General features: G+C 34.9%; 1 protein-coding gene across 2 annotated transcripts in view; it reads right to left on the bottom strand.

The window, feature by feature from the left end:
- Positions 1-3476: 3476 nt before the first annotated feature.
- Positions 3477-17677, bottom strand: part of Fsip2 (fibrous sheath-interacting protein 2) — a 70539-nt gene continuing 56338 nt past the window's right edge. For both annotated transcript variants that reach the window (XM_039106443.2, XM_039106444.2), the window contains 6 exons: positions 12634-13128; positions 11267-11358; positions 9442-9488; positions 6786-6829; positions 4893-4962; positions 3477-3673 (listed from right to left, as the gene is read on the bottom strand). In XM_039106443.2, the coding sequence (XP_038962371.1) occupies positions 3537-3673; positions 4893-4962; positions 6786-6829; positions 9442-9488; positions 11267-11358; positions 12634-13128 (885 nt within the window). In that variant the 3' untranslated portion in view covers positions 3477-3536. The remainder of the gene's footprint in view (positions 3674-4892; positions 4963-6785; positions 6830-9441; positions 9489-11266; positions 11359-12633; positions 13129-17677) is intronic.

The following is a 17677-nucleotide window of genomic DNA, read 5'->3' as shown; positions in this document are numbered from 1 at the left end:
AATAATAGGAATTAACAATCACTGGTCATTAATATCTTTCGATACCAATGGGCTCAATTCCCCTATAAAAAGACACAGGCTAACAGAATGGATGCAGAAACATTATCTTTCTATCATTCTACTACATACAAGAAACTCACCTCAGCAATAAAGAATATATATCTCTATCTCTATCTCATCTATCTATCTATCTCTATATCTATATCTATCTCTATATCTATATCTATATCTATATCTATATATATATATATATATATATATATATATATATCAGATATATATCAGAGAAAAGGTCTGGAAAAAGTTTTCCAAGCAGGAGGACCCAAGAAGCATACTGGAATAGCTATTCTAATATCTAATAAAATAAACTTCCAACCAAAATTAATCAAAAGATACAGAAAAGGACACTTACACTCATCAAAGAAAAAATAACTACTAAAATGATATTTCAATTCTGAACATCTGTGCCCCAAACACAAAGGGATCCAGTTTTGCAAGAAAAATTGCTAATGCTTAAGTCGTACATTAGACCCCACATATTAATAGTGGGAGACTTCAATACCCTACTCTCATCAATTTACAGAACATCTTGTACAACCTAAACAGAGAAATAATGAAAGTAACAGACATGATGAATCAAATGGACCTAACAAACATCTACAGAATATTTCACCCAAGCGCAAAGGAATATTCCTTCTTATCAGCACTTTATTCATCCTTCTCCAAAATCAACCACATAGTTGGTCACAAAGCAAGCCTAAACAGATATGAGAAAATTAAAATAATGTCTTGTGTCCTATTAGACCATCATGGATTAAAGCTGGACTTCAACAACAACAACAACAACAACAACAACAACAACAACAACAACAACAACAACAAAACAGAAGCAGCAGAAATCATACACACTCATGGAAACTGAACAAATCTTTACTCAATGATCTCTGGCTCAGGAAAAAAAGAAATTAAAGACTTTCTAGAATTCAGTGAAAATGAAGGCAAACCATAACATAAACTTATGGGGCACAATGAAAGTGTTAAGAGTAAAGCTCACTGTATTTAGTGTCTCCATAAAGTTTTCCTACCAGCAATTTAAAACCACACTTGAAAGCCAAAAGAGGAGGAGGAGAAGAAGAGGAAGAGGAAGAGGAAGAAGTGAGTACACAAGATAGGAAATAATCAAAATCAGGGGTGAACTCAATCAGTTAGAAATAAAGAAACCAATACAAAGAATCAAAATCAAGGGCTGGTTCTTTGAGAAAATCAACAAGATAGACACATCTTGAGCCCAACTAACCAAAGGCAGAGATACAGTGTCAAAATAAACAAAGCAGAAGTAAATGGAAAGCATAAGGACACCGAGGTATTTGAAGAATCATTAGGTCTTATTTCAAAAGCCAGTACTCTACAAAATTAGAAAATCTTAATAAAATGAATGATTTTCTAGACAGATACAACTTGCCAAATTAATCAGGATGAGGTTAACTATTTAAACAACCCTATCACTCCTAAGGAAATAAAGGCAGTCATTAAATATCTCCCAGAACTAGATGGATTTAGTGCAGAGTTCTACAAGACTTTCAAAAAAGAGCTAATAGCAATACTCCTTAAACTATTCCACAAAAGGGAAACAGACGGAACATTGCCAAACTCACTCACTGAAGCAACAGTAATATAAAAACAACAAAGAAAGAATTGCAGACCAGCTTCTGTTATGAACATTGATGAAAAATAGTCAATAAAATACTCACAAATTGAATTCAGGAATATATCAAAAACATTATCCACCATGATCAAGTATGCTTCATGCCAGAGATACAGGGATGCTTCCATATAAAAAAAGCTGATGTATAAATAAAGTGATAGAAAAATGACATGAACATCTCATTAGATGCTGCATTGTTCACAATAGCTCATAATCATTTTTTTTGCCTCTGAGACATATGTTCTAACACTCTTACTTCTTCTGGTAGGTAGGAGGTTATTTATTTTTTTCCATGAAACTTTTTATTTGCAGACGTTTGTTACCTATATGAATTATTTCTGATCTGTTATCTATATTTCCTTTTTTAAAATAATTTTGGGATAAATTTGAACTTATATATCCTAATCATTGGGAGATAAAGTGATGCTTTTCTCAGATTTTTCTATATTCTTAATGGTGACGTTTATCTGTGTCAAATTTCCCCTTAGTGCTCTTTGAATTTAAGAAGGTCTGATTTATCATATTTTCTTCTTAATTTTCTCAAACCATCGTTAAAGTACATTTTATTTCCTCTTTCAGTCATGGTTGAAAAGAATTTTGTTTGGTTTCTATGGATTTGTGGATTACTTCTTATTATTGGTTACTTCACATTTTATTACTATGTTCAATAAAGATACCTTAAAACACCAATCCACATCTTTGATAAATATTGGTGGAAAGATCCTCCAAAAATTATCAGAATATTCCAGAATGAAGTCCTTGACTTCACACATTGGAAGACTGGAGGTGAGCCCTAATATCAAAGAACAAATGCAGCAGTAACAGGGATGAAACAGATGAGCTTCCAGGAAGAGTAAGCAAAGCAAGCAGCCAAAGCAAAGCTCCCTGTTGCCTTTTCTCTGGGCTACCCGCATTTTCGACTGACTCTTCCAGCTCTTCCAGCTCAAATAATCTGACCAAGAAAATCCCTCAAAGAAATGACAAGCAGTTAGCCTTTAATTGATTCCAAGACTCACACAATTCTTGCATACAGTTTCCTCATATTTTCTTCCTCCAAATTCTTTCTTTTACGTATTATAAATGAATTTAGCATCAGTATTTTTTAAAATCTAAATACTTTTACTTCCAGTGTCAGTAAGCTTATGCTAACTTAACATAAACCTAAACGTAACTGGGAAGAGGGAAAGCTAGCTGAGAAAATGTCTCAGTAAGATAATCTGTAGGGAAGTGTTGATTAATATTTGGTATAGATGGACCCAGTGAATCACTGTGGACAGTATTACTAGTAGGCATGTGATCTTTGTCTGGATAAGAAAATAGGTTAAGCAAGCCACAAGGAGTAAGTCAGTGAGACACATTCCTTCAAGGATCTGTTGTAGTCTCTGTCTCCTGGTTCCTGTCAATACGTCCTTTTATGATGGAGTATTACCTGAGAGTTTATAAGCTACAATAAATATTTTCCATCCCAAATTGTTTTTGGTTATAGCGTTTATCACAACAGAAACAAAGCAAGGTCATTTTCTTAGTTTCTTTTCTACCTTTCCAGTGATAAAGATAGAAGTTTGCAAATAACACTTCACAGGTGATGGAGCTGTATAAATTGTTGACACATGAACTCTCTGAATGTGTCCTAGACAGTGAACAGTCTTTTGCATAACTGTGTTGTAATCACTCACATTAATTTTGCCATCTACATACTGAACATTATAATGCCACATCTTCTCAAAATTAAACAGGAGCAACCCATATACTATAATAATTGAATGGCGTGTTCTACTTTAAATATCATTTTATTTTATAGAGAATCACAATTTTATCAAGTGGAGAAGCTTCAGCACTTATCCTGGTGAGGTGGTGAGGAGGATTTAGGAACACTGCCGCTCGATCGGGAGAACACCTTTGACAGAGTGGAAGATACCTTTGCCAGCACTTTAGAACCTTGCTTGGAAATACTGCTCTTAGGCATTTCTGTGGGAAAAGATATTAGTAAAACCAGTTACCCAGTTACACTGCAGCAACAATTCAGAACTCAGAGTTGGCATTTGTAAATTAATCTGTGAAGGAAAAAGCAAAGCTGGCATGTTTTCGTTTGATTTACTGTGCTCTCCCAAAAGAACTGTGCACAGCAAAGTCTTCATTGCCTGACCAACTTTGGTGAGGCCGAAGACCATGGCCTAGGATCATACAGGTAAGATGAGTATAAGCAGGCAATACAGTGCAAAGATTTCTGTCTCTCAGGGTGTAGTACCCTGAGGCATCTCTAGAAAGGTGTGCGAAGTCCATCTCTTATCCCTCCTGAAAACTATTTGAAAATACCTAATAAGCAGAACAGGGAGCTCCATCTCAATGCTCAGTACATGGGTTCAAGTGTATAGTTCTCAAGTAAAGGCAGAAATATACTAAAGTGCTATCATTTCTCTCTTATATTGTGTAAATTTCCTTCTGAAAGTTTATAGGTTTATTTCTTTGTCTCGTAAGATACACTGCATAGAAAAGGAAAATGTCAGTGCTCAGATTTAGTTTTCTGTGTCAGCCATTAATAATCTGAGTCTGTAAGAAAATATATCGACTTATGATTGATAACTTGTAATATTTTACTAACTGCACTATATATAACTTTCACAAGTTGGGAATCATTCACAGTGCATATTTAATTTCTCATTTGAAAAAGTAAGCTCTGAGAAGGCTGCTAAGAATCTAGCATATTTCAGTGGTCAATGCATCATGGTAGCTCTCCTGGGCGACTTACTATATCTTTATTATGCCATCCCCCTTGCTCTGGAAGCAATACATTCATGGGAATAGTGTTACTGCTAAATTACTGTAGCCACCTTTCCCCTAAGAAAAGAAATCACAGGGCTTTTTGTAGTACCACAGCTATATAACTTTAGAGAACTCATTATAGTTTTTCTCTTCAATATTTCTGCTTTATTCTTTCATAATGGGAGAAGAGCTATGGCCTAACAAATTCTAGTCACACCATCTATTGTCCCTTGTTGTTCAAAGTTAAAGACAATTAATGTAACCTGTAGATTTTTATAAAATGGTATGGATATTATTTTAATCCCATATTAATAATAAACAAGAAAAAGATGTTGGAAAGATCAATGGTAAAATTTTCTAATTCACAACTATAGTAGTAAGTGCTTTATTTCATTGATGGTTAAAAGTTTAGAGCATTTCATACCTGAAACGTGTTCCTTTGAAAGACGTGCACTGCTGGCCATATTTTTTGATTCTTCGTAGATGGTGACAAACTGCCAAAACACATTGACATACTTAGTCTTTGGACAGGAAAGATTACATATATCAAAAAATATCTAAAGATGTATCAACATTGCACAATTTCATATAAGTGAAATCTGTCATTTTCTGTATCAAATAAGCCCCCTCTAAGACCCAGAAAAGTGAATTTTGCCAGTTATAGGTTTTAGCATTTGTCCTTGTGATGAATTTTGATCTTGGCTATAGATCTCATGACAACCAAAGGCTGATTCTCTTGACTCTTGGGGACTATTAGCTGCTTATTGACCACCTCCTTAGCATTAATTGCAATATATTGCAAACATGTTTATGAGAAATGATAAAATGATAAGGGAGACGCTGAAATGCTTCACTTCACAACTTTCAGGTTTCTCTGTGGAGAATTTGGCAATTTACAGGTTCTGAAGTGATAAAATCACTTGTTTTGGCCTTACAAGGAACATGCCAGATTCTGGATTTATTCTGGATACTTGTGTCATTCCTTTGAATAAAAGAGCAGTTAATTGTCCTTAAAAGGCAAGATGTAGCCACTGCTAAATTTAAGTTCTTAAAATGTTTTCTCAATGTAATTTCAAGTACTCAAGAGAAACTTCACACAGACTTCTAAGTACTGCTTTTCTTAAGTGTGTATACAAATTTCCCTCAACTTTTGACTTTTACAGAACCTCCACATTTTAATCATCTGGTTAAAATATCCTAGGGCTCTGGTCTCCTTATAGGTTAGGTTTCATAAGATTGCATCCACCTCCAGTTTTCTAGGACAACAAACAAAACACAGAAACAAAACGAAACCAACAGGTCCACACCATACTTTAGACCAGCTTGGAAGCTGTACTTTCTCTCATAAGAAAGAATAAATTTCATTTAGAAATTGAGATGCCATCTTATTGTCATGACCAACCTTTCCCAAAGCAAGGAGGGCAGCAGAAAACAGCCCATTCCCTCCTGCTCATGAGTTTAAGTGTCAAGGCCTTCTAAACAAACTTTATTCTATTTTTTTTCATTGATTTCCAAGACTAAACATCTACTCTTCATTTTTCAGGTCCTGAGTATTGTCAACAGTTTTCATGTGTAATCGACTAATGGATACGTGTATATGAAGGGAGCTTATGCTACTTTATTTAGAAATGCACTGAGTAACAATTTTAACCATAGTTTGTGTACAAATAAGCCAATAAATAAGGAAAAAGTACAAGAGTGGAAGGGTGATGAACAGCTAGGAGTTCAGTATCATCCAAAGAATGATAATGACTCTCAAACTATAATTTCATGGCCCCTACTCCATTGACATATGATTTTAATTTCTGCAAGGTATGAATTAAATGAAATTGGAGATTATTAAATAGATGCTTATGTCCATAAATAAGCAAAGAGTTTTTTTGAAAAATTCGCAAAAATTTCTTAAGTGTTATAGAGTAGTTTATGAATTGGGTCTGAAATGGTACTATTTTATAATACTGGAAAACTACTTAGTCTCTGGCGAATTTGTTATTCCCTATTAATGGATGTGGAAAAATTACAAAGCTGAATTAAATAAACTAAGAAGATGCTGTGAAAAAGAACCAAACAAAGAGAAGATTCAGTTCGGTGCATTAAATTAAAAGGATTGAGGAAGAGGAAAATTCCTCAGCCCATACCATGCAAGAGTTATCTGCACATGAAGTTAGTTTGTCAAGAACACAGAAGCATGTTGGAGCCAGGCATTCATTGCCCTCTCACCCATCTTTGAAATTACCCTGTAGGCCTTGTCTACATCTACTGCATCATCGCTGGACCCCAGAGTACAGAAATTAGAGGATGTTGAAAAAATATTTACCTCAACACTGTTTGAGTTTCCTTCTTGTGGTTCCTGACAACTTTCTGTAAAAGGCAGAAAAAAAATTCTTACAAAAATATATAAATAATACACACACACATATGAATATACACATACATGTATTTGTTGATACAAATGCAATGTTTTCACCTTAAATCATATAAGGTAGGCATATAGAATTAATATTTTTAGTGTATATACAAGTTTGTAGCAGAGACTGAAGGAATGGCCATTCAGAGCATGCCCCACCTGGGGATTCAGCCCATATACATACAGCCACCAAACCCAGTCACTATTGCTGATGCTAAGAAGTGCATGCTGACAGGTGCATGATATAGCTGTTTCCTAAGAGGCTTTGCCAGAGCATGACAAATATAGAGGCCAATGCTAGCAGTCAACCACTGAACTGAGAACAGGGTCCCCAATGGAGGAGTCAGAGAAAGGATTGAAGAAGCTGAAGGGGCTTACAACCCTATAAGAACCACAATACCAACAACCAGAGCTCCCAGGGACTAAATCAACATCCAAAGAGTACACATGGACAGACCTATGGCTGTAGCTACATATGTAGCAGAGGATGGCTTTGTTGGACACCGGAGGGAGGAAAAGCCCTTGGTCCTGCCGAGGCTGGACTCCCCCGTTGTAGGGGGATGTCAGGGCGGGGAGGAGGGAAGGGGTGGGTGGTTGTGTGAAGAAAGGGGATAACATTTGAAATGTAAATAAAAATATCCAATAAAAATATTTTTTTAAAAAAAATAACTTTGCAAGCAAAGTCTCCTGGAGACCCATTGTCAGTGAGGCAAGTGATCTGCAGGCAAAGGAGCTCTGCTGAGCCTTAGCTTTGTTGCTTGTAACTTGGTGAAAAAAAATAAATACAACTTTTTTGACTTACTTTTCTCATAAGTAAAATAAAAATGACACTATTTATTTTGATTATAAGATGACAGGAAATCTGGAAATATAGCACAATCAAATACTATATACTCTATACATATGAAGTCATCAAAAGCCATCACAAATAAATATAAATGATCCTTTGGGAGTAATGTAAATTCTAGTAAAAAGAATAAAAGGCAAATTTCAAATAAATAAGGATGATTGAGATATCTAAAAAATTAGTAGCTTTATGATTGATCAATTATATTCCTAAAGGATTTGATTCTACTTTACATTCTATAGAACTGTAATGACTTTTGCTTTGAAATGATAGGAAATAATTTGGTTTCATAGACATCAGTTTATGTCTAGATAATGCCAGAACAGGCACTAAGTTTCTTTTTGGAGGTTGTGATCAGAAGACTTGTTCTGGGAAAGTTAAATAGGAAAAATCAAAGGAGTGGAAAGAATAAGGCAGACTAAAGGGAAATACCCCAGAACTTGGCAAGAGAAAGGCCCTGTTGCATTGAAGGACAGCAAAAGAATTAGGAAATAGAGTTTGCTTTAGTAGAGGAAGCTACAAAAGAAATGTTGGAAGAGGTAAAAAATGCAATTGGGCTAGTATGAACTAATGATGGAGAGTCTTGTAAGCATTGTAATGTTCAGTAATTATGTTGGTAGTACAAAGGGAAGGACTTTCAACCTCTGGATTTATCCTATGTTCTTATCATTGGACTCTCTACCTCAAGTTAACATGTAAATTCCTTAAGAACAAACTTGGTCAATATTGTTAACACATGGAATTATACCAAAATAAAAAAGAAAACTGGTGAATCTTCAGATGAATTAATGAGATGATGACTTGGTCAGGGACAATATCACTGAAGAATATAATAAATACAGATAATCCAAATATCAAAGTAAGACAAAACAAAACACAACACAAAATTTAACCACAGGGAATGAGCCTCATTTGGACTCTTAAAAAATGTTTTACACTACAGAATGAAAACAAAGAACAGAGCTAAGCAGTTCCTTGCTGGATCTTATAATCTCTGATCCATAACTCAGAATCTCACTGCAGATGAACATACATAATTTGTATGAGAATGATGTTCAGCCAGGATAATCACTAAAAGCAGTGAAAACTTGAGAGAAGGTGTTTCTTGAATAGGCAGAGCAATAGCCGGGAAAACTTGAATGGCTTGAAGTTGCAGTAGTAAAAATGATCCCTTTACCTCTTGTGTATATTGTTATTATTTAATCAGATTCATCTTCTGAGTTCTGAACAAATATTGAACTAAAACATCCTAATGATATGGTTAGCAGTCCATAAAAGGTATTAAAAACACTAAGTAGTTCATGCTATCCTGATTTTAGTGTGACCAACTCTAGTTGGTCTTCAAAAGGTCTTTTCCATTTTAGTCATGGTAAGCTCTGAGAGAAAAGAAGCACACGTTTTAAATAAGAAAGTTAAATCCAGTCATAGTCTAGAGACAAGTTAGCAGAGTAATACATGCTTCTCTCCTTACAGTCAGAAGAAATTTACATACTTCATACCATAGAAGTTCATATAAGACAAAGTAGTAAGCTTGTTTTAACACATAGTTGAACTGATAACGATCACCTCCTAAAAGTAGCCATAACTAATGGAAAATTAAGCCAGTATCACTTTCAAGGTTGATAACTAACATCTTACTACTGGGAAACAATTAAGTAATCAAAATAATCAACAAAGTTTCTTGTTCATCAGTTTTTAAAAGTTAAAAAGAAATCCAACCTTCTAATGCATTAGCCTTTGGATCTGGTATAAATTCTTCTGCTTCGCTAAAATAGAAAGAACAGATTTTAATATGTATATTTAATAAATGAAGAAGCTACTGGTTAACAACAATCTGCCATTCTTCATACGGAAGCAAATCACAGATACTATGTTGCTAGAATTCAAAATGGAAGGGGAATGATTTATAAATCGATCGCTCCACTTTTAAATCTATGATTAAATAGACATAAAACTTAACACCTTAGAATGTTGCAATGTACTGTTTCCTGGCATTAAGAACATTTCTGTGGCTGTGCAAACATTGCTATTTTCTACCTCCTGACCATGTTTTGAGCTTCAACACTAACACTCAGTTTTGCTTTTGTTGTTGTTTGTTTGTTTGTTTGTTTGTTTGTTTTTACCAACCCCAGGAAATCATTATTTTACTTTGTGTCCTTAAAATTTTGAATAGTACAGATTAGTAGAGTCTTCATATTTGTCATTTTGTGATTTATGCTAGTTAGATCAGTGTCATTTGTGTTCACAAATAGCATAGCATGTGAGGATTTTCTGTAATAGTAGATAATATTCTGAGGAATTCCTAATACAGCTTCTGCTCGTGAATTTGTTCACTGATGAATTGTCATTTGCCTTCCTCATTGGTCTATCATGAATCGTGCTGTAATTGATATAGGTTCACAAAGACCTACTGCAGTGCCTGCTGTCAATTCTTTGTGGAATAGACTCAGAATTGCTGGTTCACCTGGCAATTCTATGTTAACTTATTTAGGAAAGCTCCATACTGTTTTTGACAGTGATTTTGCAATTTTCTAATTTTACCATCAGTGCATAAAGGTTTTGGTTTTCTTTCTTTCCCTTTCCTTGCTCTCTTATCTCTACCTTTCTCTTCACCTATTCTCATCAGTTCAGAATAGCATCCTCCGTGATTTCAATTTGTGCTACCTAAGTGATTAGTGATGTAGAGCATCTTTCATGTGCTTCCCTTAGTGAGTAGTAGTGTGGAGTACCTTTCATCTGCTTTTATTACATCACTTTATCACTTTAGAGGATTGCTCTATTCAAGTATTTTGCTTTCTTTTTACTTTTTTTTTAGGTATGGGGAGTGCTTTGGATATTGACACCATATATATGCAAATATAATATATATACATATATATACATTGATATGTATGTGCATATATGTGTATGTGTCTGCTGTGCAATTTGCAACTATTTCCTATTCTTTGTATTGATTTTTTATTCTGATTTTGAATTGACCATTTTTGTCAGAACACAATATATTTCTTATTCTAATAGTTTTTATTTTTACTTTTGTGTGTTTTATATTAATATAGCTAGTTTGTATTGTTAAAATTAATCTGAGTGTTCCAACTAAGCCTTTTACCATCTCTAGTTCATATTCTTCTTGTAAGTCAGAGCTATATACTATAACCTTCAGATTACTTAACAAAAGTGAGCAGGGATCTTTCTGTGCTGACAGTATACTTTCTGTTACTGACCTATCAATATCCTTCAGGTTTTAATAACAACTATAAACAACAATACCCTATTACACCAGCAAATATCTGATCAAAGACATTTATACACTGGACCACAAGTGTTGAAATGAATATGCAGAGAGACTAGGTAACTAGATATACAGAATCACTGGCAAGAGGAAACTTAAGAGTTAGAGTGAAGTCAGGGGATGGAATATCAGAAATGAGAAGGTTTTGATGCTGGATACTTGGTCAAGTACAGATTTACTAGCAGCCCCATTCTTGCCCTAAAACCTACTTTCATTTCATGTTTCTATATTTGCACGGCATTAAATTTTATGTACCCAGAAATGAGGTCTTCTTGGTTGTATGATGATGTGCTCATAATTCTGTGTATGAAGTAATGTGTTGGTTCAGTAGGAAGGATTTCTTCTTTCTGCAATATTATAAATCAGTTATTACAAACAACAGAACTCAATATATACTTTCACCCTCATTGGCATTTTTGCATTCCAATAAATATTTAAAAAACCAGTTTTATAGAGTACTTATAATATTCTTTAAAAATTAATAGTAGTGAAAGTTTTTGAAATGGTTTTGTTAAGGCATTCTAAGTTATGATACTTGGTTTTGAACACTGTTTAAGCATAAATGTAGCACGGATGTTAAAGAATGTAAAATTCAATTTTTACATTTTAAAATATTTTAATTGCAGTTGGTTGTATTAAATAAAAGAGCAGAGATGGAGTTCTAGGCATCTCGTAACCTCGTTTGATCAGACATTTTAACACGTACCCTGTTCTATTTGTCGGGAAACCCTGTGCTTGTGATTTGACCTAAATTACATGTGCTTATGCCTGTGGTTTCCTGCAGCTTTTCTGTTAGCCCAAACACAAAAGTACAAAAGCTCCTTTAGGATGTTTAATTAAGGCAATTGTCTCACTACGGAATCCCACATCATATGATTTCCAAAACTATTATTAGTATGCACTTTTAGACAAGGTGAAATAAAGGCATCATTGAGTTTCTTATCATCATTTGGAAGCTTGGATGTTGTAACACAAACGTACCTCATCATGATTAAGAAGTTTAATGGATGTTGACAATGCTGTCAATACTCTGTTACATTTAGGTAAGGTCTTAAAAACTATGCAAGAAAAGCATTTACCTTGTAAGATTTTGAAAGCTAATGCATCTATTAAATGAAAATCTGAATTGAAACCTAGGTAATGGTTTTCTTCTTGTTGTCATTTATTTGTTTCTGGTGGTGCGGATTGGGACCAGGTCTTAGCAAATGTTATGTAGCAATTTGACTTTCCCCAGATGATTCATAACTACTTTATGACCTCGCCAGCCCATCTGGACTCTTCCTATTGACATGAAGCTCTTTATGGACGTCCAACAAATATTTACAGCCCAAATACAAAATCTGATATATTGTTTAATTAATAAATCAATAAAGTTGAATTTTTCTTGAGCAGTTTTTTTTCCCATTTTGTTTCAGCTAGTTCTAGGTTTCTTTCTATCAAATACTTGATTGAGCTTCATGTTCTATTAATTACCTAACCTAAACTGTATATCCACAGTATGTCATATGGAGGCAATGATTCTACTTCAGGATACTATGTGGCGTAATCAAGAGGCATCCTAGTAACAAAATTCATGAGGTTGTCTACCTTCCCAGCTGTGGGGAGTTAGGCATGTCACCCACCTTATATTGTAATTTGTCCCTTGAAGGCGGTGCTTCTGCCAAGTGTTTAGAATAAGGCATATCAAGTTCAGCAACAGCTCTTTTAACATTTGTCTTGTTAGGTTCCGTTATCTGATTTCCAGTGACTTCAATACTTTCAATATTTTCGCCAGATATGGGCTGACAACATTTGCTCAGTGCTAAGAACTTTTTCAGACTGCTTGAGCTTGTTGCTGTCTTAGGAGAAGCAACTTGGCTTTCTGGAGGTTTCACAACTTGTTCAACATAATCTCCAGCTACGTTTCTTAAGCACTGGTCTCCAACAACTTCTCCTAGGACAACCTCCTCATCATCAGAAACCGTGTCCTCTCTTAAGCTAATATCTGAATCTTTTTGACCAATATCATGAGCTACTAGCCGAATGATCAGATCTTTTTTGTTATTAATATCTTTCAAAAGCTCTACTCTGGTGATATCAGGCCTTCTTACATTTTGAAACGAATTTCTGCCAACAGCCTAGGATGGAAAGCACAATAAGTATTAAAAATAAATATATTAGTCACTTTTCTGATTTTACTTTGTATCATAACTTATTTATGGTTCTTAACTTTAATCTAAAATATATCTTCAAATGCCATTACTCATATATTTTAACTATTTTAAAAGAATGATATAGATAAAGATCATATGTAATATTTGCTTGTACATGCCATCATTTTAACATTGACACGATATAAATGTATCATAATTTATTCCAAATATTCAGTCTTACAGAATGGCTTGAGCTTTAGATGCAATTTTCAAATGAACTCACTTTTTGATTTTTTTGTCATTTCTGTTAAACTACTTGTTATAGAACTACTTGCATTTTTATGAAGTCAATAGGGAACTCTATAAAAATATATTCTTTTTGACGCCATATGAACAACAATGCCAAGCAACCAGAGCTTCCAGGGACTAAGCCACTACCTAAAGACTATACATGGACTGACCCTGGACTCTGACCTCACAGGTAGCAATGAATATCCTAGTAAGAGCACCAGTGGAAGGGGAAGCCCTGGGTCCTGCTAAGACTGAACCTCCAGTGAACGTGATTGTTGGGGGAGGGCAGCAGTGGAGGGAGGATGGGGAGGGGAACACCCATAAAGAAGGGGAGGGGGAGGGATTAGGGGGATGTTTGCCCGGAAAACGGGAAAGGGAATAACACTCAAAATGTAAATAAGAAATACTCAAGTTAATAAAAAAAAAGTCAAGATTTTAAAATTATACCTAATTCTACTTATAAAAGCCATAACACATTGGAATTGTGATGGTTATCCTACCCCTTTTACTCTATAATACCATTCTTTGTTTTTTGCAAAAACTTATGTAATCTTCATTTCATTCTCATACTCCACTCAAATTTTCTCATTTACAGTTCTTATTATTATGGATAATGGTAACTATAATCCAGTAACCAAACCACTTTATTTCTGTAGCCTTTGGCTATATAACAGCAATTATTTTTAATTATCAACAAATGTTGTATTATTTTATTATTAATTAGTTATAATTATTGTGTGACTCAACCTTTCTTTGCAACTTTCTAAGCTCTATTTTCAAGTTGATAATGTCTTAAAAGTATCTTCTGTAGAAATAAACTATTTAGAAGTGACTCTTTAAATAAAGCAACTTGATTACATGTAAAAAGTTAATAAGCTTAGAAAATCCTAATATATGAAATATGTTGGAGATTTGTTACTGAACGTGGTTTAAGTATGTCTGGTTAGTTGAAAAGTATAGTATCTCTAAGCAGAATATTAAACCATGATGCAAAGCAAGAGCCTAAAGTACTTCACCTACCCTACAGGATTGTTTGTCTCCGTTGAAAAAGACCTGATCATACTCAATGTGGCACATGAGATTTCTGTGCTCTGCACTCTCTTTGTTTATTATTGTTGTTGTTGTTGTTAGTAGTAGTAGTAGCAGTAGTAGTGGTGGTAGTAGTAGGAGTAGTAGTAGTAGTAGTAGTAGTAGTAGTAGTAGTAGTATCAAATGGAATTTTCTTCCCTCGAAAAAAAAGTGGTATTTGTCCGTGTTTAAAATCATCTTTTTTCAATAGTTCATATGTGACCTACATAAAGTTGGTAACCATGAAAAGAAATTGTTCTGGATGGTTTAATAGATAATTAAATTTTATTTTAGTAAATATAATTTTATAGGATATTCGCACAAATGTTTACTGTCAGGGAATCATATATAAATGAATACTACATACAATAAATGCTAATGTAGCAATGAGAACTCAGAAAGGAGAAGAAATTTTAAGCTTCAAGGGACTATCATATGTTCTTAAAAATAAAACTAAGTAAGATTACAGGAGTATAAGTGTACAAAAATTTTAGTATTTCAGTTAGAAAACATAAAGCACACACTTGCAATTTACCACATAGAGGCAGAGATATGGTAGCCATAGGGAGCTGGAGGGAGCCTGGGTTAAATTTTTCTTGGGCTACATGAACAAATATTTGTTCATCTCAGAGATAGCACAGGGATAGACTGCAACATATAATACAAACAAAAACCAAACATAATTATATCCAACTCTCGCTTACTAGTTTCACTGAAAGCAGTGATTTTATTTGGGTCTATCTACAGGAATGTGGGTGGGAGATTAGTGAGATTTGGTAAGGATGTAGAAGGCGACAGTACCCAAAGCCAGCTTGATTAGTAAAACTTCTAACCCAGCATGGATGATGACTCGCCCCAGTTGTGTCCTCTGAGCTCCCTGTGCACCATCCTAGCAGCTTTCCACATTTTAGTAGTTGTTGTTACTGCTAAAATCGTGCTGAGGAGAACCTTGTGAAGCTTATGATTTTCAGGAACTTCCTGAGACTTTAAATTTTATTTAATTCTTGAATCATATCTCTGTCTAAAAGAGAATGTTGTATTTTTGAAGAAATTGCTAAATAGCTCCAGCCTGCATAGTGTGTTCCAGGTTGACCAGGGCTGAACAGTGGCCCTGTTTTTAAGTTAACAATCGATCAATCAACCAATCAATCACTAATTAACTTATTGATTAATGAAGTTTTAACTAATTAACTTATAAAATAAATAACTAACTAAAAATTTAATGACTAGTTAATTATTAAGCATTAAGACTTAGTTCTAAGATTTTTCAGAATCATATTGGAAAATTGAAGTGTTTATGTTTCAGAGAATACAGTTTTATACTTGGGTCAGCGACATGGTGGAGATTATTAAAAACACAGAACTCTCAAAAATTCACACATTCAATGTGAAGAGTTTGAATAGAATCCCCATGCCAGGAATGGGTTACACTTTATTGAACTGTTGATCTAAAGGGTCCTACAGAATGCTCAAAACATCAGAAGATATTGATAAGGGTATTGGTTACTTCTCGTAAGCTGACAGTAAATTAATACTGCTCTAGACACCACAAACGTATGTTCTCAAATATAAAGAAATAGAGCTGGTGCCTAAAAAAGAAGCTGCATGTCCATTGACTAACTTTCGTGATCCAGGACGGCATTTTGCAAGCTGCAGGAGGAAAAGAATAGCTTTCAATATTATCTGTCTACAAAACCTGAAAACAGTGACCTGGCTTAAAGATATACTGTTGCAGCAGTGGCACAAAATATAGCACACTGCCTAACTACTTTTTGATTGGATGTAAACCCCAATCAAGTGAGATAGAAGCCATACCTGACACTGCCCAAGTGGCCTAAGAATAGATATATCATTAGCTTAGGGAGAAACCAGTTAGTATTAATTCGGTAAAATTGTTTCTCATGACATATTACTATACCCCTAGATTAGTGACTCACATAACCCTTATCAGAAAATAGTCTTGGTAATTAACACAGAGATTCTCAAGTGAAAAATATTCAGAAAGTGAGAGACCTTGTAGCACTCAGCCCTAAAAGCTATGTCTTTAGCAAACTTCTACCCTCAAGGCTCAGGGATCTACGGAGAAGAGGGGAAGAGTGTAAAAGTCACAGGGGGCAGATGATTACAAGGAAACCATATCTTCTACAAAACACACAGCAGGGCTTTTAAACGTATGTACAGAGAAGGTGACAGCATGCACAAGACCCATGTAAGTTCAAACAAAACAAAATTCCAGCAGTGAGAAGAGAAAGAGGACACAGATTACTGCCCCTAAGCAAGAAGCCTTCTGTGACTAATAACATACTGGGAGGGAAAACCAGTTTTCTCTAAAGGAATATCCCTAGATATATCAACCACACTCCAGGGCAGGCCTCACGCACAGGAGTAATTGATCTATAAAAGCTGAACTCTCTGTATTTTTATGTGTTATTTATTTATTGATTTGTCTTTTGCTTTTTTTTCTGTTGGTTTGTTTCCTTCTTTTTACTAAGAGAGACAGAAACAGGAATATAAAATTATGTGGGTAGGAAGGTGTGGAGTTTCTAGGAGAAGTTGGGTGCAGGGATATGTACAAAAAAAAAAGAGTTTTGCTGTGCCTTTTATACACATGTTCTTAGAAATGTCCAGTTAAATTATATTTGTTATCAGTCCAGCATAAATAAGGATACATTTATGTCCGTGCTTCAAAGACTAGTTTTAGTGTATTATCTCATTAAAAACTAGAGTTAGGCCTTTCCCTGTGACATCTAGATATAGCGAGTCCTTGAAAATCAGGACTGTAGAAATGAGCTGGTATAGCCAACTCCCTGCTCTGGTGGCAAAAGAGCAAGCAAGGCTTTCCATGTGTCTAGGAGAGGGAGGAAAGGACAGAACTTGCTTGCTGTTTGCCCATTTCCCCCATTGCTGTGATTCTTTGTTTTTTCCTCCATCTTTATTAACTTGGGTATTTCTTATTTACATTTCAATTGTTATTACCTTTCCCGGTTTCCAGACCAACATCTTCCTAACCCCTTCCCCTCCCCTTCTATACGGGTGTTCCCCTCCCCATCCTCCCCCCCCCATTACCGCCCTTCCCCCCAACAATCCCGTTCACTGGGGGTTCAGTCTTGGCAGGACCAAGGGCTTCCCCTTCCACTGGTGCCCTTACTAGGCTATTCATTGCTACCTATGCATT

This window comes from Rattus norvegicus, chromosome 3 (assembly GCF_036323735.1).
Source record: "Rattus norvegicus strain BN/NHsdMcwi chromosome 3, GRCr8, whole genome shotgun sequence".
Classification (NCBI taxonomy): domain Eukaryota; kingdom Metazoa; phylum Chordata; class Mammalia; order Rodentia; family Muridae; genus Rattus; species Rattus norvegicus.
This window is presented reverse-complemented; position numbering and strand designations above follow the sequence as displayed.